Source organism: Aricia agestis, chromosome 10, assembly GCF_905147365.1.
Source record: "Aricia agestis chromosome 10, ilAriAges1.1, whole genome shotgun sequence".
NCBI lineage: Eukaryota > Metazoa > Arthropoda > Insecta > Lepidoptera > Lycaenidae > Aricia > Aricia agestis.
In genome coordinates this window covers 5,985,319-6,012,424 of record NC_056415.1, presented here as the reverse complement: position 1 = coordinate 6,012,424, position 27,106 = coordinate 5,985,319, and the positions used below count along the sequence as shown (strand labels likewise).

Genomic DNA, 27,106 nt, shown 5'->3' with positions numbered 1-27,106 from the left:
AGATTATGTATATCTGCTGCGGCTATAAAAACAAATACTAAAAATAAAATAAATTTAATATTTAAGGGGGGCTCCGATACAACAAACGTGATTTTTTAAACATATTTTGCTCGTTATTAATGATGACAACAGCTGATGGCCACCTGGAATGTTCATAAAATACTCAGTTTTATTTGTGCTTTAATATTTCATAATAAAATTTATAATTAAGGGGGGCTCCCATACAAAAACACTATTGTTTTTCTTGTTTTGCTCTAAAGTGGTACGGAGCCCTTCGTGCGCGAGTCTGACTCGCACTTGGCCGATTAGTTTTTGGTAGTTTAAGCTTAAAATCCTTCAGAAAAACGTTAAATCACTATAATATGTTTCCAAATAAATTTTAAGGAGTCCTGTCGATTTCTCATGGATTGCATCATAAGATCACCACTTTTGTGATCATGTTACCAAATTCGGGCTACGTCTCATACAACAACAAAAGAATTTTGGAAATCGGTCTACAAACGATAGAGTTGTCCGCAAACCAATATAAAAAAAGTGAAATATATCCTCCTTCTTTTCGGAAGTCCGTTAAAAAGTAGCCTAAGTTATGCCTACATCAGCTATGTGCCAAAAAATGTCCCGTCAAAATCGCTCCAGCTATTTCAGAGATTAGCCGGAACAAACAGACAGACATACAGACAAAAATTGTAAAAAATGTTGTTTTGGTATATGTACCCTATATACATTCATATTATGCATCTAGTAAAAAACGGTTCTTTCAATATTACAAACAGACACTCCAATTTTATTTATATGTAGATATGTATAGATATTGTCATGGCCAAGCCTAGCGGTAATTTTATGACCAAAACTTTGCATTACGAAACTATTGTTCAAAACTGCATAGTAAAGACATCATTCTTAAAACATTGACACATTTATTTTCTCTAAAGTACTTGGTAATATACTTGATGAAATCTTGCAGTGCTTTGTTTTCAATACAATTATAATATAATTTTGAATACATTCTATACGATTTCAAACCAAATGTACCAACGCAAAAATTGGTTTATTATTAATTTAATATGCCTACATAATATGACCTCCATTATTGGTCGGGTTATGTGAAGTCCAGCCGACAGCTGTCGGTTGGAGTTGGACATTTAGATGACTGATCCACTAACGGCCATTCCCAATATTTGATCTATCTCTGGTTTTGCCCTACTAGAGATAGGAATAGCTCACAATTGACATAAAATATATGTCTCTAATGTCTAATGCGAGCTATTCCTATCTCTAGTAGGGCAAAACCAGAGATAGATCAAATATTGGGAACGGCCGTAACTGACTATAAATATATTTCTTGGCTACTACTACACATCATGTAAACTTCATACGTCTAATTATATTATCATAACAATTTACTTTCAAATTTTATTTTTTTAGGTACAGAGAGTACTCCATTTAAAACTCCTTCATAGACAATAAATTATATAACACATTGATATTAAACGTGTAATTTTGGATCTTGTAATCGATTAACAAGTGATATATGAGGCGTGTGCGACCCTATCTGATGGTTGTGTAACGGCATTCTAAGTGGAGTGTTTGTTTTCTTAAATGCGCGCATAATGTACTGTAACTACTCGTTAAGTTGTAAAGGTCTTCCCACACTATTATGATTTACCACTTACAATTGTTGGAGTTGTAGTGTGAGAAAAATTGGTCCTAATTTGTTAAGTCTTTCGAAGTTTTGCGTTTGTGTTCTAAATGAAAGCGTTTATAAACGAAAATGATGAGACAGTCTGATGTCGATGTAGACCTGTACCAGCAAACCTGATGTCGATGTGGACCTGTACTTTAGAGTTTAACTTTACATGAAACTACAAATTACTTTTAATTTTATCATAATTATGTAATCCCTATAGTCTATAACATTACAAATAAAATATTAAGTTATTAAAAATGTTACTTACATGAAAAGAAACGATTGCAAATTACATAAAATTCTCGTGTCGCAGTGTTTATGCGCAAACCCCTCCAAAACGACTTTAATTTCGGCCTGAGAATAGGTTTTTATCTGCTCTTCATATCAATGATACTATAAATAATTTATATGGCAAAACAACTTTAACTTGCCGGGTCAGCTAGTAATTCATAACTTTAATAGGTTCAACTATTAAAACTCTCATTAACAAAAACTACGTGTGTACTGTGTACGTAGAGACATTTCCACGTTCGTAGTGTGCGCTTGCCTCAAGGCGGGCGGCGAGCGCTGCGGGCGGGGGCGAGTCGAGCTTTCCACTGTAGGCGGGCGGCGCGCGCGCAGTCAGTTGGCCCGCGACACGCTCCGCGACAACATGTCTCCCGTGTGGCTCGTGCTCGCGCTGCTCCCGATGTTCGGTACGTGCCCCCCGCGCTAGCTCCGCCACTGTGTGCTAGCTACGCCCTTGTGTGTGTTGTGCGTGCGCCGTACAGGATGTCCGCAAAACAGGAAACGCAACGGATATCACGAAACGTTTTTTTTTATTTAATGAATTTTGCAGAAAATTAGATACCTATTAGTAATAAGCTAGGAAACAGGTTTAATAGGATTATTAATATAATTTATTAAACTAGGACATTGCTTAAAAATGAGCCGTAGTACTAAAAGTTATATTCGCTAAAGCAATGCTTGAACTTATTCTAATTTTTACGAGGACACATTTTGATAAGTTGGTTTATTTCAGTGCTCTAAGATATATTTATTGGTAGGCTTATGAGCAGAGTACGAGCAGAGCAAGATTATCCGCACGATTTTATGTCGATTGATCCGCAATCGTTGCGGATCGCGCTCGTTTTCCGAACTTTTCCGCGTACGTTCCGTCGCTAGATGCGCTTGCGCATGCCCCATATTATAATAAAATAATGAAGATGTGTGTGGAAGAATAAAAAAAGTAACATTTCGTAACATACGGACAATAACTCATTTTTTCCCTATTATTTTCATAAAACTTATAACTTATCTACTCGTAATTCATAATCTAGCTAATATTTTATCAGCCTTAAAGCCTCCTTTAAAAAAAAAAACGGGAAGTTTTTTCATGTTACTTACCTTATTCTTCACTCACGTCTTGAATTATGAGCGTGTATTCGGCGCATTAAGTTAATATACTTTCTATTGAAAATCAAATCATTTTTGAAGACCACATAATATATGTAGCATCTATGATTAATAAGTTTATATTTTTCTTAAATAATGACGTCCGTTGCGCCAAAATTTATTTATCATCGGAATCGTACATTTTTTCGGGATAAATCCCGGATAAATCCCGGGAATACCCTATGTCTATTCCCGGGACTCAAAGTATCTTCATACCAAATTTCAGCAAACTCGGTTCAGCGGTTTGAGCGTGAAGAGGTAACAGATAGCTGACAGACATACATACTTTCGCATTTATAATATTAGTATGGATTACCCATATCTTTGCAGCACATCGGTACTATCTTCTGGCATCTCACTCACCGCGTCCGTTCACTTGTGTGTAATAGTTCAGTACGCAAATTAGAGTTTGATTTCCGAGCGATCGATCAATTTGTCTCGCTACATTACTGGCGAATGGTGAAGATGCGATTGAACAGGAAAAGGTGGCATATTCCAATATTATCTACATAACACAATAGGTATTTTAAAAACCTAGAAGTATCGTTATTCGTTAAGAGATTTTTCTAAAATGATAATTTTATAATGCTGCGATCGTGGTTATAACTTCTTTCGTCTTTTTTCCAGAAAACTAAGAAAAGTTATTATTTTCTAATTATAAAATGTTGTACAAATATTACAACTACTAGGGTGGGTTGCACCAACTTTCTTTACTATAACTTTAACTTTGGCCGTAACAAAATGTCAAATAAACTGTCAAATCCCTTGTAAAAGTCCATAATGGACGCCATATTTGACGATAACCTTAACTATAAAGTACGCCTCTGGTGCAAGTTGCAACCCACCCTAGTAGTAGGTACTGTTTTTTTATTAGCTACTGACTTGAGACCTGTCAAACCTGTTTTAATTTAATTGCATCAGTAAATACTATTAATATTACTAAATTGCATAAAAACAAGAACAAATTATTCATACAGATTGTATTAACATAATATTCGGTAAACATCTGTCGAAACGGACCGGAAACGATCTCTGAATTAACCCTATAATTATTCATAACTTACATAAGCATTAGAAAAGGGGTCACAGCTAATGATCAATGCACAAAACGTGTCATCCTCTCGGCTGCAATACCGTGGTTGCGCAACCCTGCACTTTCCATTCTGCACCACACGTTACTTGGCTGATCAGGCCCCTGCATTATGCACTTTGCGCAAGCGCACATCTACGGGTTAAATTAACCCTGGATATCTGGTGATTTCTCTAGTTTATTGGCTGATCAAGCTCTTGCTTTATGCACTTTACAACCCACGTCTGTGGATTAAACTAACCCAGAGTTTGATATCTGGTAAACTAGATAGACAGCCAAGTAATACAAAAAACTAGACAGGTTTTTGTATTACTTGGCTGGTCAGGCCCCTGCATTATGGACTTTGCGCAATCTGTAGATAATATCTGGTTAAATCTCTATATTTTTGTATTTGAAAAGAGCGATAACATGATATATTTTATTTATTAACCTATTCTGTACAACACTTTACTTGGCTAATCGGGCTCCGCTCCTGCATTATTTACTTTACGACCCACATCAGTTCTGTAAGTTAAAATTAAATCTAAATTTGATATCTGGTAATATGAATACTTGGCTGATTGGGCTCCTGCATATTATGCACTTTTTTAATCATCTGTAACGCCGTATGACTGAAACGCAATTAATAGTTACTGAAGGTTAATATCCGGTCAAAAGAACCTTTTATCATGTTAAGTAGAAATGAAAATCGTGTTAAAATGTAAAGTTTTCTTTCAATAGGTTTATACTTTAGAGACTTGTCTAGTTTAATGACCCGACGTTAAAGTTCAACAACGTGCTTATTTATTTCTATAACAGGTTGTTTACGTTGAGTTATGCTGTATTTACCAATTGAATATATAGATCCACTCAATCTATTAGATACAGAAGGATATTAGAGTGCTCTAGATAATTTAGACGTTCTCATAGAAAATCGTGAGGGCCAGAGAATGGATCGGAACCAAGGTCTGACGATTTAGGATGCTACTATCTACGATACATGAACCCTCTACAAACCTTGATACAGAAACTCTTATGATGTATTGTAAGTTTGGGAACTAAGATTTCAGTAACAGATAAATGTAAGAATAGTTGTAATTATTTTAATTATTAAGATACAACATGCAACGTTGGTTGTAGAAAGAGGAAACATTTTTAGCAATAATAATCGGCCAAGCACTAGTAGGACTCGCGCACGAAGGGTTCCGTACCGTTATAGAGCAAAAATAGGCTAAAAACTGTGTTCTTTTTATGGGACCCCCCTTAAATTTTTATTTTATTTAATACAGATATACACATTACACAATCTGTGAAAATTTCAGAAGCTTTAGCGGTGCTTGAGATACAGCCTGGAGACACACAGACGGACGGACGGACGGACAAACGGAAAGGCAACGAAGTCTTAGTAATAGGGTCCCGTTTTTACCCTTTGGGTACGGAACCCTAAAAAATAGATTAACGGATGGAATGAAAATTTAAATTGCGTCTATATTATGTTTTAATTGCTTTCAAAAAATTATATTTTGAAGAAAATCTCTGGTTCCCGTTCTCTGTCGTGTAAAATTTTGAAACACCAATATAAACAATATTGGATAGTCCATATATTATGATAATAATATATTTATACTAAAAATATTAAATATGCGATAGTTTTTATTATAAGTACTAGACATACTTAGAATAACGGCACAGGACAATTATTTTCATTCCAGAAAAACGAACGGTTCCCGGACGATAAACGTATTTCGATCGAACTTATAGCCACAAAGTTTTACTAACGTCTATACTGTATAATAAAAATAAAGTAAGATCAGAGATGTTATCAAACGCCTAAGACAGTACCGTGTCGATGATATAACATGTTGACGCGACTATCCAATTAATAACCTGATATGAAATATGTAATCAAGAGTAATCAGTCACCTAATAGTGACAAAATAGCCATTACAGCTGATTCAGGTGAAGCTTGCAACATGGAAACCTGTTCGTTACAACTTTTCGCACTCATTTCTATCTTCTGGTTTTATTAGTAAAATAATAAATCATTGGTTGATTGGGCTAAGATGTTGCTTTTTGATTTGAGAATAAAGTTATTCATCGCGCTTCACCATACATTTTGCCGCAAGAATAACTGGCCTAAGCTTTTCCACGAAACGGTGTATTATCATTTTTATCCAAATAATAATAATATGTTTAAGCGTGAACAGAGTTACGAGTAACGAGATTCAGTTTCCCATTTATTAATATGGATACAAACACTTATAAGTTATAATTATTACAGTAAATATAAGCGTAAAGTTTTGCAGATTTGTGAGGTAATTTGAACGTTGAAACTAATTAAAGTGCCGTCGCGTCGCGATGTTAACGGTTTCTTAAAATTAAGTTTCTATGGATATTTTGTTACTTTTATAAAAAAAAATAATTCTAAAACGCAAGTAACAAAGTTTTACTTTAACTTGAAAATTAGAAATGAAAACAAAAACTCGGAAATTAAATACGCCGTAATCAAATTAGTTGATCAGTTATCACCTATTTATAGCTTTGTTAAATCAACTGTTCATTAAAAAAAGTTAAGGCATTAAGATATATCAGTCTAATATATAAAATTCTCGTATCACAATGTTAGGCCGCCTCCTCCGAAACAGCTTTACTGATTTTAACCAAAATTTATATGCATATTCAGTGGGTCTGAAAATCGGCTACTGGTTACTGTTTATATTGATAAGTGCATTTGTTGAATAAATAATAGTAAATTATTACAACTCGAGACTGACGGCGACCATTGTTTGTGCAACGGGATAGCGATGGACGTTGCCATGGTGACATACTTATTTAGTCACTTCAATAAAGTAATACGGGCAAAGAAACGTTTGCCGGGACAGCTAGTAGAGACATAAATATTTATATGACGATGATGCTAGTGTTAATGCTCATACTGATGGCTTTCATTGTAATCAAAAAACTCGAAATTCGTTGTTAAACAGCGAACATAGAAACGATAGTGTACGTGGTCATCTGACCGTGTGAAGAGTTACGTGTATGATGTATGGAAAACGAAAGTACTTAACCATTGATTGCATTGTTTCGCTCGATCGTTTCCCTGTCCCTGTGAACATGATCGTAATGATCTATAGATCCATCTAATAATCCCCGATCATTGTCGCTTATACAATCGATTTCATTTCAATCATATTATGATGTTTGTTGCCAGTTTATTATTAAAATAAACTATAGGTTCGCGTGCGGTCACAATTCGCCATTATTATAATTTGCATATTTTTTAAGTACGTTTACTTTTGGTTCTTGATGGAATATGTCAATTAATTAAGTAGTTAAAATACGTGTGTATTAGTGTATGTTCAAAATCCGTGTGGTATGCTTAATAATTACTATTAACTACGGATTTAACTACTAAAAGAAAATATTTTATGGGCAAACATTGCAAATTAATAAATTTGGATAGCGTGTAAAATATTATGCCAATTATTGTTTTATGTTACAATAACTTATGCAGGTATTGCATATGTATATACAATATTATAATGATTAATGACTAATAATTATTTTATAATAATTGTTATGAATTACATTATGATCTGTTTAATTATAATTTATATTATGTATACAATTAATAAAATAAAGTTTCAACAGTAAAGTTTTATTAGAATATTTTATTATAAAATATAAGTATCTAATTAAATTATTATTATATCGTTTATAATAATGAGTAAGAGTCAATTCATACCGAAATGGCAGCGCAGCGACGAGCATTTTCAGTGTCATATGATTTTAAACTTTATCTTCACTATATATTATATTGAGAATAATTCACGGCCAGCCGCGAGACTTTCCAAGTTTCTCAAGCGATACTATGTATTACAATAATGAAGATAAAGCTTAAAATCATATTATGACACCGAAAATGCTCGCCGCTCCGTTGCCGATATGACACACCGAAATCGAAATGATTTCGGTGTGAATTGACCCTAAGTATTCTTCTCATCTTTGCGCTACCGTCTACCGGTTAGTACTAATAATAACAATCAGTTCGTCTGGTAGCCTTTGCCTTGTGGGGTATCCGAGTTAGATAATTATAGTGCACCTTCAGTGTGGCTAACCGCAGCTTTGACCTCTGAAGAAGCGAATACTGTGACCCATATAAAGCTTTGTATAGAATTGTTTAAAGAGTAATGTTATAATATTTTTTGTTTTGTTAAGAGTTTCGTTTTCGTTAGCTTGTTTCAAACTTTAAAATTTACGATTTACGATTCAACGACGTACGTACGACGTCGATGACGACATTTACGATTCAAGAAAAAAATCTTTAGAATTTAAAGCATTTTATTCTTCCAGAATTGTAAAATATGCCAATTAAAAATCTTAAAAAAGTTGTGACTCGTATTTCCGAGTAACACTACTTCTAGGATTCTTTTAACGAAAAATTCTAGCATCATTAAAATTTCTTCAGAATAAATTCTCCGACCTTATAAGTGAACGTTCTAAAAAGTGATGCTAAATCCTAATGGGGTTATGTAAATGGTTATACGGAAAGCGAGCATTAAACGTTGCGACCTTTTAAAGAGGATGCATCTTACGGAACCGTAGGTCGCGCTTGCGCAAGCGATGCTATCGCCCCGCCATCACGCATGGGAACCTCGCCATCTTGCGAACCGCCATCTTAAGTCAGTCAACATTCTCCGGGTCACGTACTGTTGCAATATCCACTGATGTTCGCCGAAAATGACCACAATTATTTTAACATGCTTGAAGCAATGGTATGGTCGAGATTGCGGAGATTAGTAAGAGGATTACAAATCGCGGGTCAAATAGAGATGATATACAGAATGATCTCAGTTTAGCTGATCTGTTTTTGTTCATACTTTTGATAACTGTATGCATAACTTTACATTTGATCACCAAGTAGGTCACCTGTGAATATATTTCTTTGTTTAATATTACGAAAGATTATGTTTATATTATAATATTATTCGATTTTAGCAAAGCGTGAGATATGCTATGGCACGAATAGGCCAGCTCGAGTGGATCAACACCGCCACAAAGATTAACTATTAGCTAAATACAATTTGACAATAGTGTCGTAAGCGCGTTGCTACTTCCGTGTGTCCAATAGGCGGTGGCTATCGCTTGCCATCCGTGATCCGGATCAGGTGATCCGTCTGCTGATTTCCCATTCACTTCATAAGTCTACTAGCTAGGTCTCGTTAACTCTATGCTATCTCGTTATCGCATAAAAGGCGTTGTTTTCGACATATTTGGTAGTTAGCTTTCTGTCAACAAGATAATTTTTACGAAATCCCCGCGTTCCAATTGCTTCTACACAAGTGACTGACATTTCAATGATGTTGCTTTGGAACTAGTATCCATTAGCTTTGTCCACTTTCTGTTCGTCAACGGCATGCGTTATAGCGCAGTCAACAGCGAACGTGAGGCATGCCCGCGACGCATGCCCTCTGACCGTATCCAAAACTTAAGAAATGACAATATTGGCGTTGCGTTCCTTAACGCATTCAATTATTGAATGCGCCAATTCATATTGTAGTTAGTGTAAGTTAATGACGAAAATTGACGTGGATTCTTGGAAATGCTATTGTATTCTATTGTTGTCGGTATCACCGGTGCTCTTATGGGGCTTGAAGGATTAAAGAACGATTGGATTTAATTACTTTCAATTGAGATACGCATCAAGGAAGTATGGTGTATGATCTGGTAATGTAATTAGCAGAGGATCCGGAGCAGTCAGAGGATCCGGTATTCCGACCCTGACCTTGAAGATAGGAAGTGCATTCTACTATAATAAGACTATGATTTTGAAGTTCTTTAATTAAATTAATACAAGGACTGCCCTTTACTTTTATCTATAAAAATTAAGAAAACGAATTTTTGCTATTTGTTTGCAATAGAATATTTTTACATCTAAAAACCTGCTGGCTCCAGAACCTGCGTAATTTGCCCCCCCCTGGCCCAGAACCTGGGTACGCCCAATGTATACGTCTTATAATAATTATTTTTTATTAAAATTTCATTTCGTTGGGTACTTTTATAGTATGTTTATATTTACGTTTTCATTTTCTTTTGCGGACCCCAATTTTAGGAGGTGCCCATAAATTACACGAGATATTATCTTACATAAGATCTTTTTTTTGTAAAACTGCTATAGAACTATACTAACAGTTATATAAAACAAAAGGGATATTTCTAACTGTAAATTATTACCTAATTTTCTAGCGTTTTAGACGAGTTTTCCTAGAAAAAAATTGTTATATTTGTTTAGACTGAAATTTAGCTTTTAACGTCCATCATATAATACAAACCTCCGTGCTCTATAAGAAATCATAACCCATCTTTTTCCAGGGGGAGCCGAAAGATTTAACTGTCGCACGCGCATCCTCGGCGCTTACTACGCTGACGCCAAGTCCGGATGTAAGGCCTTCCATGTGTGCGTGAGAGTCGCAGGGGGGGGAATCCGGGACTTCCGGTTCTACTGCCCCCCTGGTACGCTGTTCCACCAGGAGGCGCAGACGTGTACTGACTGGGGGGACGACGACCCCCTCGCCTGCCCAGCAGACATCTACGACGGTCAGTTCGATCTCTACAAGATCGGATCCGGTGAGCTTGCTTCACTAATGCGTGTGACGCTTCCCTAACGAAGAGAGATGTGGCATTATAATGAAATAGTACCGACAAATCTACGCTACCAAAGTGTGTCAAAGTTTTTTTTTATCTATATATTAATACGTGAGCCAAAAACTTTGTATCCCTTTCGACGAAAAATGGGGAAACGTAGGTGAATGAAATTTTGCACAGTTATAGTTTATATGGTGAAGGAGTGCATCGAGCTAATATTATTTTGAAATTATGCTTTTATCATACATTTTTTTAACAAATAAAACATTACACACACTACAACACACACACTAGGAAAATGACAGATTTTTGAGTGACAAGCCTATACATACGAATTATTCTCTTTTATTTATGGTTGATGTCTGTTGACAACGGTTGACAACAAGGTGACAAATTGAAAATGGATTATAGTTTTTTTTTTATTGAATCTTAGATACTATTAGACAATGCTTACACGGCCAGTCTGAGATCAGCTGAGTCCCAGAGACAAGATATATGATATTGAATGTACCGTAACTTCTTGGTGGAAATTCATGTTTCACAATAATAACATACACTTTTCATGTGTCATCAATCACACCTGATGATGATTTTATCGAAACCGGTCGTGTGAAACATAATTGTAATAAAATAAATTAATAAAAGTGGAAAAAGTGCATGAAAAGTGTATGTTATTACTGTGAAACCAGAGACAAGAGTTGAAAAATATATTATGATAAAGTCCTAATGTTGTTGAACTAAGGTCGAATTTCGACCATTGGGCGATCTCTAGTTTATTTAATTTTGGGCCGTCTATGGGCTCTGCGCCCATATCCTTTTTTTGCTATCTTTGTATTGTTTTTCGCACCAAGGATAATTGAAATAATATTATTAATCGTAATAATTGTAGTCCATCGCGCCGTGGACATTTTTTTTTATTTTTATTTTATTTTTGTGTGTCAAAGTTTAGATTATACATTCACAAAACTCGTTTGTGTCAACAGTATCTCGATTCCATTTTAAAATAATGAAACTTCCTTCTTTCTTCATTCCAGTCTGTTTCCTATCAAACAACAAAACGGAATTACCATAAAAATGTGTAACCAATGACACTCACATTTCATTTTGTAGTTAGATATGAAGCTGGATCGAACAAGAAGCAGCGTTGTATTAAGAGGGCGACTAACCCCAAAAATCAAACATCGTCCTACTCTCTTCACACTCACGCCCGTCTTTTATATGCGAGGTGAAAGAGAACGACGCGGATTCATCGCCAAATTAGTTTTTTCTCAATAACTCGATAAATATACAACATTTTAAAAATCCGCTAGGTCGATCTCTCAATGATAGAATTTTATACAATGTGTTAAAATATTAACTTAGTTCAATGCACGGTTACGGCAATATGTGAAAAATTCGTGAAAATTAGTTGCATCTTTGTGTTTTTTTTTTATCGAGAAAATTTTAAGATATCGTGTTTTTGCTCAGATCGAATTCTCGGAAATATAATGTAGTACTTATCTTATTTTAGAAAATTAAACAATTCGGGGCTTATTCTTAAGTATAAATATAAAATTATAAAATCGACACTTTAGGGTTAGTCGCCCCCTTAATGTTGTATTAAAATAGTAAATTAAGGTTAATTGAGACGATACGAGTTCTGACAAAGTAGAATCTAACGGAGATTTGTCCAAGTGGTCCTTTGATCGTGGCAACATAGTTTTACACATGTATCGACATAATTAATAACTTGTAGTTAAATTAAGTTTAATTGAAATTACGTGAACGCCTACAAAATATGCTACAACGTAAGACTTACGTCTTTATAAGTGTTTGCTCGACGCGTTTTTTGATCTTATTATACTGTCATATCTCTCATATAGGCCTCTTGGATATCGTCGCTAAGCTACGGCAACGCCACGGGTCGGTTGACGGCGGAAACTCACGGGCGCTTTTCTCTTATGATTCTCATACAAGTCACTGCACTTTTTTGATAATTGTTTATATTTTAGCATAATAAAAGGTAATGAGCCAAATTATTATTGATTGTGGACTTCATAATATTTCCGCAGACTTTTTCCGTGGAAAATCAGTACTTATCGAATGCTATATTTACTTAAATATACACGATCATGAAATTTTCTTTCAAATTCATTGAATATGATTTTTACTTTGTATTTATTTACTTATTTGTAAGATCATCTTCTTAGTTATTACTTATTACTAAAAACAAGTTGTCTACCTAATTAAAAATTATAGAGCACAAACTAATTCCAAAGCAATCATGTTCATGAAGTCTTCGAAATCCATGATGATGGAGAACGAATCATCCGTGTAAAAGTAATACCACAGACCAGAGTAGGTAATCGACTGTACGACGTGAAAGTGGAGCTATGTATTGAATAATCTAAACAAATATATTTTCAGCAACTTTTCGAAAATGCAGATGTATTTCATTATCAAAGAAATTTTTCTTTGATTTTTATGATTAATATGTAATATAAGTAATAAATTTACTAGATGACGCCCGCAACTCCGTTGTGCCATAACTCTTGCACAACGGAGTAACCGCGCGGGATTCGGGAACCGTACATTTTCCCGAGACAAAAAGTATAGGATACTTTTTCCAGTGGCGTAAATATAGGGCTGGCAAAATGCCACGGGCCCCCGACCCGAATGGGCAAAAAATTTAAGTACATACTTAATATTGTTTATTATAAACGTGAAGATTTTTACTGATAGAGCCCCATCAATTTGCCACGGGCCCCGGATCTTATAGTTACGCCACTGTCTATGTCCTTTTTCGGGACTCTTAAGAATATATTATGGAGTTATCCATGCCAAATTTCAGCAAAATCTATTCAGCAGTTTAGGCGTTAAGAGGTAACAGACAGACACACTTTCGCACTTATAATATTATTAGTAAATTAGTAATATCAGTAATTAGTATGATAATATTATAAATGCGAAAGTGAATATTGAAGGAATTAGTAATAAATATTGAACCGACAATAATTTTATTTATATCGTTTTTTCAATTACAATATATTATTATACATAAAACAATGATATTAAAAATAACTTGCATGTGATATTTTATAAATATTCATGCGAGATTTAGATTTAAGCATGATTATAATAATCGGCATGTTGATTTCGATACGTTTCCCAATTCCGTCTCAGAAACGAATAAAACGTTAATTCACGAATCCGAGATTGTGAATTTTTGCACCCTACAACACAACAGTACCTCGTCCTTATTCAGAGTACTTTTTAACGTTTTCAACGAGTTTTCATTTTTAATTAGTAAACCGTATTTCACAGCTGATCGCACTCTGACACCCACGTGTTGCCTGAATCTGCCACTCGCCGCGCCACTAGAGATATCCAAGAGGCCTATTGTGTGTTTTGTGTGTGTTGCAAATATTGTTTGGAACAGGTTTAGATTATTTAGCAACAGAAAATAATTAACTAGACCACGCGCCATCGAGCTCTGAGAAATTATAAACTAGATGTTGGCTACTACTTTTCTTGCTGAAAAATCACATGTATCCAGTACTGGTTTTAACACTATCAGCGCCCTGGGCGAGATTTTTTCGGCTCCCAGGGCCTTTATAATATTACAATATCCAAATCGGTTCAGAGGTTTTATTGTGGAGATGCATCAGACACACAGACAGACAAACTTTTGCATTTAATATAATATTATAATAGGTGACAAAGCGTTAGATTCCTTGTTATGATATTACGAGTATGACAAATTTTATGTACAAACTTAAAATGTCACAAATGCTGTTCTGTTGGTGAGTCTATAAAATAAATAAATAAATGAGTTCGACTTCTTGGAGCTCGCGCGCGAAGTAACATCTCACATGGTACTAGATAGTGGCTGCCAAAGAGGGTATTTGATATTCCATTTGCCACCAGGTGCCGCTATGTAGCCGGGTCTATGGTGGGAAACTGCTGTCATATTATGTAGCTGTCGTGTATCACGATGATATGTCTATTTGACGCGATAGACCCTATATAATATACAGTGTGTAACAAAAATAAGTGATAATACTTTAGGGTGTGCCCGTGTTCCTTGCAGAGAGTTCACTGTGAAAGTAGCAGCGCTGAAAGACGATTTTTTTTCAGTTTTGTATGGGCAAGGGCCCGAGCGTCACGAGTTTCCCCATACAAAAGTGAAAAAAAAAGTTGGTCTTTCAGTGGTGCTTCTTTCACAGTGAACTCTCTACAAGGAACACGTACACACCCTAAAGTAATATCACTTATTTTTATTACACCCTGTATAGGCTATATTATAGCTGTTGTGTGTCACAATAATTATATGTCTATTTGACACAATAGACCCTAAGGGCTACATAGCGGCACCTGGTGGCAAATAGAATATCAAAATCCCACACATTTTTTAGAAACACAATGTTCAAAATGCGCTATATATTTCACATTACTATGAGATATACGAATCTGTGTTGGCAACATAGCAATAAAGTTTCATAAGAAGTAAACTAACCATAAAATGTAAGACACATTTGGAAAACCAATCGCAGTAATATTGTGAGGTAACATTTCAAAACGACGATATTTGCCTTCTTCGAGATAGTAATAATTAAATTAAAATAGAAGGGCATTCGAGATATTAAGATTTCTTTATTGAGCTTTATTATTGGCTTATACAGTAATAATAATTAGTGTTGATTATTTTATGAATTTTAAGCGTAATTTAATTTTGAAATTAATTAAAGGTTTTTTTAATAAATAAAGCATTTTAAATTACTTCACTGCTTTTGAAATGCGTTTTGGTGGATAGTAATATATCGAATGCTTTTGCGCTTAGTAGATAGACGTGCTGCTTTTAAAAAGTATGATAAAAGTTAAATAACTGTTTTTAATTTTGTTTATCAGCCTATGATACCAAGAAAGTCACTTCTTCGAATCGAGAAGAAGAATCCGAGTTTGGTCTTCAGAAGGCCGAGACAGGCGACCGTCGGCTGCAGAACAACCTCAACTCCGGGGCATCCGACCTCCGCACCGCTCACTCCTCCGACTTCTTCAGCGGACAACGCGACAGAGGCCGCGACGAGCCGCAGCAGCAGCAATCTCCTGCTCCACAGCAACCCGCGTCCAATGTTAGACAGTCATTTAGGAGACCCACCACACAGCAACCCACAAATCCCACCACTCAGTACACATCACCCCAACCGACCTTCCCACCCCAACCTGTGAACCCATCCAACTACGAGCAAGTCAAACGGAAGGTGACAAGGAAGCGCCCCATCTACAGCTCGAGCACTCCCAGCAACGACTACGCTTTCAACACTTTCCAGCCCCAAAGTTCCTCGGAGCAGCAAAAACATGACTTCAACCGCAAGCAACAAAGCTACGAGCAAACAAAACAGGACGCTCCTCGTAAGCAACAGAGTTATCTACAGTCCAAACAGGATGTTAGTCGTAATGCACAAAATTATTTTAAACCACAGAAACAAGACTCTTTCCGTCAGCCGCAAGCTCACCCTGACCAGCAGAGACAAGATTTTGACCGACAGCAGAAATCTTTCGCTGAACCGCCGAAACAGGACTATAACAGGCAGCCGCAGAACTACCCTGAGCAACCGAAGAAAGATTTCAACCGACGCCCTCAAGCTAATACTGAACAGTCCAATCAGAATGTCAATAGGCAACCTGGTTTTGAAAATATACCGAATCCTCCAAGTGTTAAGAATCTACCACCACAGTATCAAGACGAGTACGTAGAGGTGCCCCGAGTCAGCCCGAAGAATACCAACAGGCACTACACCAGCAACCCGTCCTCTCCCTCACACTTCAGCTCAACGCCCGCACCGAACCAAGCGAATAACCAAAAGGGTCTCGTGGAACTTTATAACTACGACTCGCAGTCGACTCCAGGTATCAAGCAAAATGAAAATAAGGCGTTCAAATTGAGAAATAGCTTTAATGTGCAATCTGGTCCGTCTAAAGATGACAACCGCAACAGAAACTACTACAACGGTGGAAGCTCAACAGCCGCCGTGGATTTCAACGGTCTACGAGGTACGAGCACTCCAAGCTACCTCAATTTCAACAGCGTCTCCTACGAACCCGAGAAGAACAATTTCCTCGATTTCTCCACGCCTAAAACGAACTACTACTACACTACAACCACCACACCGTTCACGACTACAATATTCACTACGACGAGATTCGAGCCGTTGAACGTGAATACGATAGCGTATAATACCAACATCGGATTCGATACCCAATCGCCGAGTTTCTCCGAGAGTATAGAAGATGACGGGCAATACCGACCACCGCAGGGCGAGGACGACGGGCAGTACCGTCCGGAACTCTACGAGAGAGAGTCCGAGTTGCTCACCGGTGCCCACTCACTCAACATAGCCGCCAGCAACAGACTTCCGGAGGAACAGAAGCATAGAAAGAATAAGGAAGAAAAAACCCTGTCCAAACAGTCCCGTCCTTTCAGACCAGTGCCGACTCCTTTCACAACATCCACGACGCCGGCACCAGAAAACTATCCGACCACACCCAGACAGCGTCAAGAACAATCCACGCAAAGAACGTTTGACTATTACCAAACTTACACGACCACCTCTCGTCCCTACGACGCGCCGTCAGCCCCTGAACATCATTCAGTTAAAACTCCTTCGGCTGCACCAAAATTAAGCACAGAACCCGCTCCCAGACAAACGAGTCGACCGATCAATAGAGAAACGTACTCAACCTCTGCTCCCGTAAATGTACCAAAATCTACGAAGCGGCCGCACTTCGCTAACCCTCCTAATAAGAAAGAGGATTCCAGCTACGATTATGCCTACTACGACTCCGACCCGGGTTTCTCAGAGTACGACCAAATAGAGGAGTTCGGTAGGACGAAATCAAAATTATAAAGTTAAAATCGCTTTGCGCTTTCATTCACTGCCATTACTTTAGTCGTTCATAGAATCTAGCTCCCTTTGAGACAAGGTTTATTAAATGTTTTTTAAATTGACGAATTCTTAGCCCGAATCAAAAGTGTTCGGTATCAGATAGGAAATGTTCTTTGAATAAAAAATTTGTTATACTCTTTAACGATTTCCGTAGGTTTAGAAGTTAGGTTAATCGCCAGTGCTGTTTATATTATAAGTTTTTATAATGTGACTGTTGTCTAAATTGTGATACGTTGTCTTTTTATTTAAACTAACAATATTTCATCCTAGAATAGGAATCATCGAGACCACTCATAAATCATTTTAGCCCTGTTGGTATTATCATCCTAAGTTAAGTTTTTGTTTTATTTATGTCGTTTCCAACGGATATGTATTGTTCGTGAGTACAATATTTAAATAATGGTTAAAAATGTAAAATTATTGTAAAATATTGCATTGTAAATAAAGTTTAAATTAAACAATAGATTACAAAAGGCTTTAATTATTTTGTGTGTGGGAACAATTCAATAGCCCGATTAACTAAGAAAAGGTTGAATGTGGAAGGTCTTACGATCTCTGAGTACTGGCGTAGAACAATGCCACTTATGTACAGTTACACACCTTGATTATTTTATTATCTACTAAACTTTGATGCGAAATTCCGAACCATCACTTTTTGCATATAAAAACGTTATGTTCTTTCAATGGAATTAATTGATTTTCAACAAAGGTTCATATGACATAAAACGTCGTTGCGCCTGCAAATTCTTTATGTGTTTTCAGTCAAATTTTCAGGGGTAGACAATAAACTATTTTATCGAATGATTGATGGATTTATCAATAAATTGAAAATGCAATATGGTAGCAATTCTTATTGTGAATAAACTAAGACCTTTAATCTATATATATAAAAATGGATTTTTAATTATGTTAGTAACGCTAAAACTCGAAAACGGCTGAACAGATTGGGCTAATTTTAGTCTTAAAATATTCGTAGATGTCCAGGAAAGGTTTTAAAGTGACACAAAGTTTACCGGGACAGCCAGTTTATTGATAAATCCATCAATCATTCAATTAAATAGTTTATTGTCTACCCCTGAAAATTTGACCAAAAACACATAAAGGATTTGGCAGGCGCAACGACGGTATGGAATTTGGTTCAAATGTTCACCACTTAACGAGACCTATATAGTAAAATTGGCTATTTTGGATTATAACCAGACCGCAAGGAGCAATCAAAAATATCCTGTCAGTGAAAAGTTATGGCTTAATGAAAAGTCATGTTTTTTACCATTTTGTATGAAAAATATTGTTGATGTAATAAAAATGTAATGAGTTTGGTGCAAATGTCCACCACTAAATATGATACTTATGAAATGGTCTGCTAAATACTGAATTATCATATAACTGGACCGCAACCAAAAATATCCCGTCAGTAAAAAGTTATGACGGAATTAAAAAGTTTTTACCATTTTATTCCATAAAATAGTATTGATACTTGACATTGGCATTTTTAACTACTTAATCTATGTTTTGCCGCTTGGCATTCCCTAGCTATTAGGTTTTCATGAAGTAGATGAATATCAATATTTTCATTTAAAAAAACATTTTTCATATGGTCATAACTTTTTCCTGACAGCTTATTTTTATTTTGTCTCATGCTTTTTTTTTATGATATAAGGGGGCAAACGAGCGAACGGGTCACCTGATGGAAAGCAACTTCCGTCGCCCATAGACACTCGCAGCATCAGAAGAGCTGCAGGTGCGTTGCCGGCCTTTTAATAGGGAATAGGGAAATATGAGAGGGTAGGGAAGGGAAGGGAAGGGAATAGGGGAGGGTATGGAAGGGAATAGGGTAGGGGATTGGGCCTCCGGTAAACTCACTCATTCGGCGAAACACAGCGCAAGCGCTGTTTCACGCCGGTTTTCTGTGAGGACGTGGTATTTCTCCGGTCGAGCCGGCCCATTCGTGCCGAAGCATGGGTCTCCCACGTACAAAAGAAATTCGAAAGTTACTCTATATTTACTTAATGAATAATAAGTCAATATGTGTCTCGTAAGTGGTAGAAATTTGGACCATTCTACCTATTCTACTTCATTCTCCACGGAATAAAGCCGTTGACATTAATTGTCACTTCTATATTGCGTATCGATTCGGGTCAGACAAATCGTCGACAATTTTTTTGACACAGTTACTCTTCCGTTTACGTTAGATTATATTCGTAGGCTTTTATATCTATTGATTTAAAGTATTTTGATTTGTTCCTACAAAACGAAATAGCAATTACAAATATTCATTTTGGTTTAGCAATTTTAAATAAACTTCGACTGGTGGAATAGCAATGCAGCACGATTGCGATGGCTCAATGTAATATATTATGTGACATACTCACTGAAACTAGCGATAAAAAAGACTCCTATTTTAGAAAATGGATTATGGTGGCGTCACTACTGATTTGTGTCACGTACCAAAACACACTATCAAGTAGATATGTTAGTACTTCACAGATTTATCTTCCAACATAACGATCAATATGTTGTCGAATCCCAAATAACCTAAATAATATTTAACTTAAGGGGGCGACTAACCCTAAAATGTCGATTTTATAATTCATTTTTATACTTGAAAATAAGCCCCAAATTGTTTCATTTTCTAAAATTAGATACTACATTATATTTCCGAGAATCCGATCTGAGCGAAAACACGTTATCTTAAAATTTTCTCGATAGAAAAAAATCACAAAGATGCAACTAATTTTCACGAATTTTTCATTTATTGTCGTAACCGTGCATTGAACTAAGTTAATATTTTAACAGATTGTATAAAATTCTATCATTGAGAGATCGACCTAGCGGATTTTTAAAATGTTGCATATTTATCGAGTTATTGAGAAAAAACTAATTTGGCGATGAATCCGCGTCGTTCTTTTTCACTTGGCATATGAAAGACGGGCGTGAGTGTGAAGAGAGAAGGACGATGTTTGATTTTTGGGGTTAGTCGCCCTCATTCGCCGTGGGTCTACTAGAGTCCTATCCTCATCATTCAAATGTTGCTTCGAGCACTCAGCTGTCTCATGGCTTTCGAGATAAAAATATCTCGAAAGCCAGAGGATCGTGCCGCTACTGTAAATATTAATTTTATTCCTATTATTATTATAACGATTAATGTCGCAGAGTGAAGACGCTTGTAAACAGTGTATGAATAAATTATGAGCAATAAAGTATAAATCTATTAATAAAATTCTAGATACTTCTCGTATTAGTGATATTCATACATTATATCATATTATAAAATGCTTATATGATATTGCCCGCTAAAGGGACTTTGGTAAAATATAGCAACATCTACTGTAGAAGTATTTGAACAATAACTTTTATTCGAAGTAAGTAATTATGAGGTGTCATGTAAATTCTTAAGTGTCTTTTTGCTGAAACCGTAGAATCAGGGTACACCGTACAGGAATACAACGTATTTTGTTGATAAGTTCATCAAAATATTATGTACGTATCTTCGGTCCGTGTTTGATCTAGTCCGTATCTTATCAAACATCAAAAATGTATTCTCAACGTCAAACGAAACTTGTATATTTATAGCGGGCTTACATTATTCCAATCCAGTGATACAATCCAGCGTTGGATTGCTACTGAAATAATGTAAACGGATACTGGAGTGCACCAACGTGGACAGGAAAGGTGCCCTTAGCCATTGAAGAGAATCCTTTTTAGGGTTTCGTAGTCAACAAGGAACCCTTATAGTTTTGGTCTGTCCGTCCGTGGTTTTGCTCAGAGACTATATTAGGACCTACAAAGCTGTAATTCGGCATAAATGAAAACGTGTTAATGGTGTTAAGTGTTCATGTAGTATTTAAGGTTGTTAATTAAATCAGTATATGTTTTTCTAATATAATAAAAAATATTAATGCCGTCGATAAAATGATATATAAGATCTATAATAAATTTTTTTTTGGAACCTTCCTACACATCAAGTAGGGATGTTTTTTCTTCGCGTCCACCCCACCCTATGGGGTGTCGTTAGATAGGTTTCTTTAAAAATATTATGAGTGTTCCTAGATCATTTTCCGATTTAGGGATCAATTTGTGAGATATGAAGTTTTAAAGTGGAAAAAATCGTTAGAGTCCAGTGCCCTTTCTACCAGCTTTGCTGTTGCTTCTGGAAATGTGAAAAAATTTACGGGAGTAGGAAATATGCCGAATTTAAAAGGAAAAGTCGATCAACTAAAAAAAATATTCGGAGAAGTATAAAGGATAAAGGAACTTTTCTTTCAAATTCCTTTAAACGTAACTGAGATGATGTTGTTAGTAGTGTAAAACACGTTATAAAATATGTACATTCATTGACCATTAAAAATATATCATAAAATTAGCGGTACTACAGAACCCTATATTGCGCGTGGCCCGACATGCAACTGGCCGGTTTATTTGTCACTTGATAGGATTGGGATTAAATCAAAAACTTGCAGGTGCAATCCAGCTCTGATTCTCAGATAACATTTAGCAGAATTTGAGTTATACAAGGTGTAACAAAACTAAGTGGTAATACTTTAGGGCAGGGGTTCCCACAGTGTGCCGCGCGCCCTGGTGCGCCGTGGAAAGACAAGAGGGGTGCCGTGAGTCAATCCTTCATCATAAAGCTGAGGCTTAACCTAAGCGTCAGTGACGGAGCGTTAAGTTTCGTCAAGTTGTCAAATGTGTGTTTTGTATACACTGACGCGTAGGTTTTTTCTAAGCTTTATCCGAAACCACAAATAATATAAAACTAGCTATTTGACCGAGCTTTTGAATACCGATATTCAATAAAATACGAATAAAATGACATTTTCTAAAAATGATTCCTAGCTAGATCGATTTATCGCCCCCAAAACCCCTATATACTCATAAATAATAAGATTAATAATTAGACAAAGCTTTTTATTATTTACCTGCTAACTTTAATCATTACAGGTATTTATTTAATGTACCTTTTTCTAATAGCTCCCTAGCTACTTTAGGCGTAGGACGCCGTGACAAAATATTGAACGTGTATCTGCGCCGCAGGATGAAAAAGATTGGTAACCCCGCAGGGAATTGTGAATTGCTTCAGGGTAAGTATATGACTACCCTGTATTGAGTTCACACTTCACTGGGAAAATGGCAGACGCACGGGCGCTTGCCCATACAAATCACAAAAAAAATGCGCTTTTAGGGCTGCATATTCACTGTGAACTCTATAATATAAGGGACACATACACTAAAGAATTATCTTTTAATGTTACACCCTGTATACTTCTAACGTAGGCTGTAACTTGTAAGCAGATAATTATGTTAGCATACAATTTGCGGTCGTTTTTTCCCCGCCCGTCTTTATTGTTGTTGTGGTATAATAATGAACAGCCGTATTCGGTGATGAGCCACTAGCGACCAGCTACATCCTAGAGTTATTACGTCCGACTATGACTTGTAATAAATAGACATGTACAAGTTATTATAAGTAAAAAAACGGCACATCATTCGTAAGTGGGCCCCTAGACGATCAATTATTGTATCAATATCCCGCTTTCATTTTATTGAACAGTTTATTTGGTAATTAGATTGAAGGCGCGATCGATCAACACTAGACGGTCAATAATATGGCGCAATATATTTACATAATAAAATTGTTCGTCTAGGGCAGGTCCTGTAGATGTTGTTAAAAGGTATAAAAATAATTTCTGTAAAGGGTTGATATAAGATGTGTAAAAAGTATTCTTTATTGGGACAAATAATTTAGAGCTTGTGTTATGAGATGTGTAAAATGTAAAAAACAAACTCCGTGTGAGCACTTGCGATATCATAATGTATATAGTTCAGTTGTTAGAAGCTATAAAAATTATACTTCACTTTGAGGAAAATGCTGCTCGCGAAGCCTGAATGACCTCATTCGTCGGGCTCTTGTCACTGACGGTATGGCAGCTATACTGGAGCCCTCCGGTTTGGCGCGCGACGATGGCAAGAGACCCGATGGAATGACTCTGGTCCGCTGGAATGTGGGACGGGCCCTTGTGTGGGACGCTACTTGTGTCGACACGCTTGCCCCGTCCCATGTTCAGGGAACCTCGTGCTGAGCGGGCGCAGCCGCAAACGAGGCAGAAAACCTAAAGCGGCACAAATATGAGAACCTAAGCGGAGATCTCATATTTGAACCGTTTGGGGTGGAAACCCTAGGCGCATGGGGTCCGGGGACACATAAGCTTTTTAGACAGATATCTAAGAAGCTTATTGAAGCCACCCGAGACCCCAGAGCCGGGAGCTACCTGGCACAGCGGATAGCAATTGCCATCCAACGTGGCAATGCTGTCAGCTTGCTGGGCACTCTGCCAGGTCACGCCAGGTGGGGACGACCTGGGGAAGTTTTTCTTTTTATAGCTTTATACTTTAAGTTTGTATATATTTGTATATTTTAGTGTTTAGATAATATTATGTTTGTAAATACTTGGATTTTATTATTATTAATAAAATTTCGTATATTGCTCATCTTTGAGGAAAATCAATGATATCGAGATAAATCAAAATTGCAGCAGCTTCAAAAACATCACGTTGTGTATCAGTATGATACTCGTATCTCTCGTAAGTAGGTATGTACCATCGAGGAAATTGATTCCTAGGCAGTTGACAGACCAACGTGATTTGATCGGATCATGTCAATTTAATGTTAATTGTGATTTGTCGGCTGGGTTTGACGTAACGCGACCAAACTACGTAGGTCCCCCATCTGCCTAGGAATCAACTTGATAGTACTATCAGAAAAATTAATTCATAGGCAAATGGCGAACCTACGTAATTTGATCGCGTTTAGTGAAACCCAGCTGACAGATCACGAATTACACTGAATTGACAGAATCCGACCAAAATATGATGTAGGTCTGTCAACTGCCTATAAATCAATTTCTTCGATGGTACCTACTTTTCCTACTGAATACATAGATAATGTATGTATTCGTGAACTGATTCTCATATTGTTCTCTTTCAGTAATGTATGCCATGTGCGCTTTTATATTTCTGGGCGTCACTGTATTATGGAAGCCGACTTCCACGATAAAACGTTGGATACGTTAAATGCCCTTTTGATTTTACGCACCGCGGACGTTTTGTGCGGTTCAGACATGTTCAGAACTCAGAAGAGTGTAGACGTCGTGATGGTGCACATTAAAAAGTTATCGTCGACAGAAATTTAAAAGCGTGTTCATATATTTCCATACATTTTACTTCCTTATGCTATCGTCTTACAATGGACGTCCACGATTTTAGCGCCACGTCCATGGGCGTACCGAGGGGGGGGGGCAGCGGCCCCCCCCTGGATCATGTTGACGTCTCTACTAAGTAAATTATCTAGTACTTTTATCTATAAAAATCAAAAATTAAGAAAACGAATTTTTGCCATTTGTTTGCAATACAATATTTTTACAACTAAAAATTATATTTTTTTTATTCTTTATAAACTCCGCTGGCCCAGAACCTGGGTACGCCCATGGCCACGTCCAAAATTATAAAAGCGCACATATTACCATACGTACGTAGTCATTAATTAATCCTGCTAATACTCCAATGTCCTATGAGTTTGTACCTGGGAAAAAATATGAGTAAGATACCTCTACTCATGGTTTACAAATAAATTATTTGTAAACCATGAGTAGAGGTATCTTACTCATATTTTTGACAAGCTATACTTATTTGAAATAAGTATAGCTTGTCAAAAAAGAGTAGACGCTGTATAAAATGTTTACATAAAAAATATAAAAACCTTATTAAATCGAGATAAAAATTTGCATGGTGATAATCATAGATTTTAGAAGTAAGATAATATTTAAAGTGTGCGTTCTCTGTGGAAATACAAAGAGAAAAATCAACCTTTTGAGCGTGATTACGTTAGGAAAATTTTGTACAGCGTCTACGTTTTCTTGACGAACTGTATATCCATTATCCATCACACATACCTACTAATGTTATAAGTGCAAAAGTGATTCCGTCTGTCTGCCCCTCTTCACGCCCAAACCACTGAACCGATTTTGCTGAAATTTTCCATGAATAATGGAGATACTTTGAGTCCGGGAAAAGGACATAGGATAATTTTTATCCAGGAACAATTTGCGGTTCCTAGAAAACAAAATCTGGCGCAATAAATAGAAAATACTACAAGGTGTGTTGTAGAAAATATATAACAAATTTCGTATCAACCATTTATTCTAGCTGAGCTTATAACTACGAGGTTTAATTTAACTAAAGTAACCTTATCCTAAATCACAATGATAATAATACATTAATATTGTGTATGTTTAGGTGTCAGTACTATGTACACAGGTCAAAATATATAATCCAGACAATTTATTAATATATTGTCCTACGGCAAAGCCCCCATATTATTTTTGGAAAAACCCCCCATATTTTTTAAACTAAGAGTATGAATATAAATAGGCAACCAATATTTTGTACTAAACACTATTTTTGTAGGTAGGTATAATAAAATTATTATAATGACCATTTAGGGTTTCAATTACTGTTATTTATTAAAACTTGGGCTATAATTCGGCAAACAAATAGTTCTATCATGATTCGAAGATATCAATAATATATTTTTTTCTGAAATCGCAAATTATTATGACCAATCACAAATCCAAAAAAATCTTATATCTTTAAACGAGCAATTCCATATATATATATATATATATATATATATATATATATATATATATATATATATATATATATATATATATATATATATATATACTATTGGAGTCTCGGAATCGGCTCCAACGATTTTCATGAAATTTAGTATATAGGGGGTTTCGGGGGCGATAAATCGATCTAGCTAGGAATCATTTTTGGAAAATGTCATTTTATCCGTGTTTTATCGAATACCGAGCAAAGCTCGGTCAAATAGCTAGTCAAAAGTAACAAGTTGTAAATGTCAAGTAAGGCTACGTCCACATTTGTATCATTTGCGCGATCAGATCTCCGTCGCGTATCATCGAAGTGCATCAAAAATTAAATGATACGTGTATCATGATACGCCCCGATCGCTATTAACCGCGTATCTGATACGAGTCGTATCAAATACGCGCATGATCGGCAGAATGATCTAATAGGCGTCCACACTATGATACGCATACTTGATACGGCGCGATTATGGCGCGATGATCGCAACGGAGATCTGATCGCGCAAATGATACAAATGTGGACGCACCTTAAATTGTTCTGGATTATAATATTCACCTCTGCCATGCCCTTGTACAGTCGCGGGAAAAACCGGTGTGCTTGATCCTTATTACTAATGTAATAAAGTTTGAAATAACATCGAGTTTTTGCCGACCGTACCATGCCAAGTAGAAT

General features: G+C 36.3%; 1 protein-coding gene across 2 annotated transcripts; it reads left to right on the top strand.

Moving 5' to 3' along the window:
- Positions 1-2,296: 2,296 nt before the first annotated feature.
- On the top strand, positions 2,297-18,138 carry LOC121731269 (eukaryotic translation initiation factor 4 gamma-like). 2 transcript variants are annotated; one of them, XM_042120634.1, is made up of 3 exons: positions 2,297-2,382; positions 10,563-10,787; positions 15,723-18,138. In XM_042120634.1, exons 1-3 carry the CDS (start codon positions 2,340-2,342, stop codon positions 17,720-17,722), a joined length of 2,268 nt encoding a protein of 755 aa, XP_041976568.1. In that variant the 5' UTR covers positions 2,297-2,339; the 3' UTR covers positions 17,723-18,138. The 2 variants fall into 2 exon arrangements, with proteins under 2 accessions (XP_041976568.1, XP_041976567.1); XM_042120633.1 differs by having other exon boundaries at positions 10,563-10,817.
- The last annotated feature ends 8,968 nt before the right edge of the window (positions 18,139-27,106 follow it).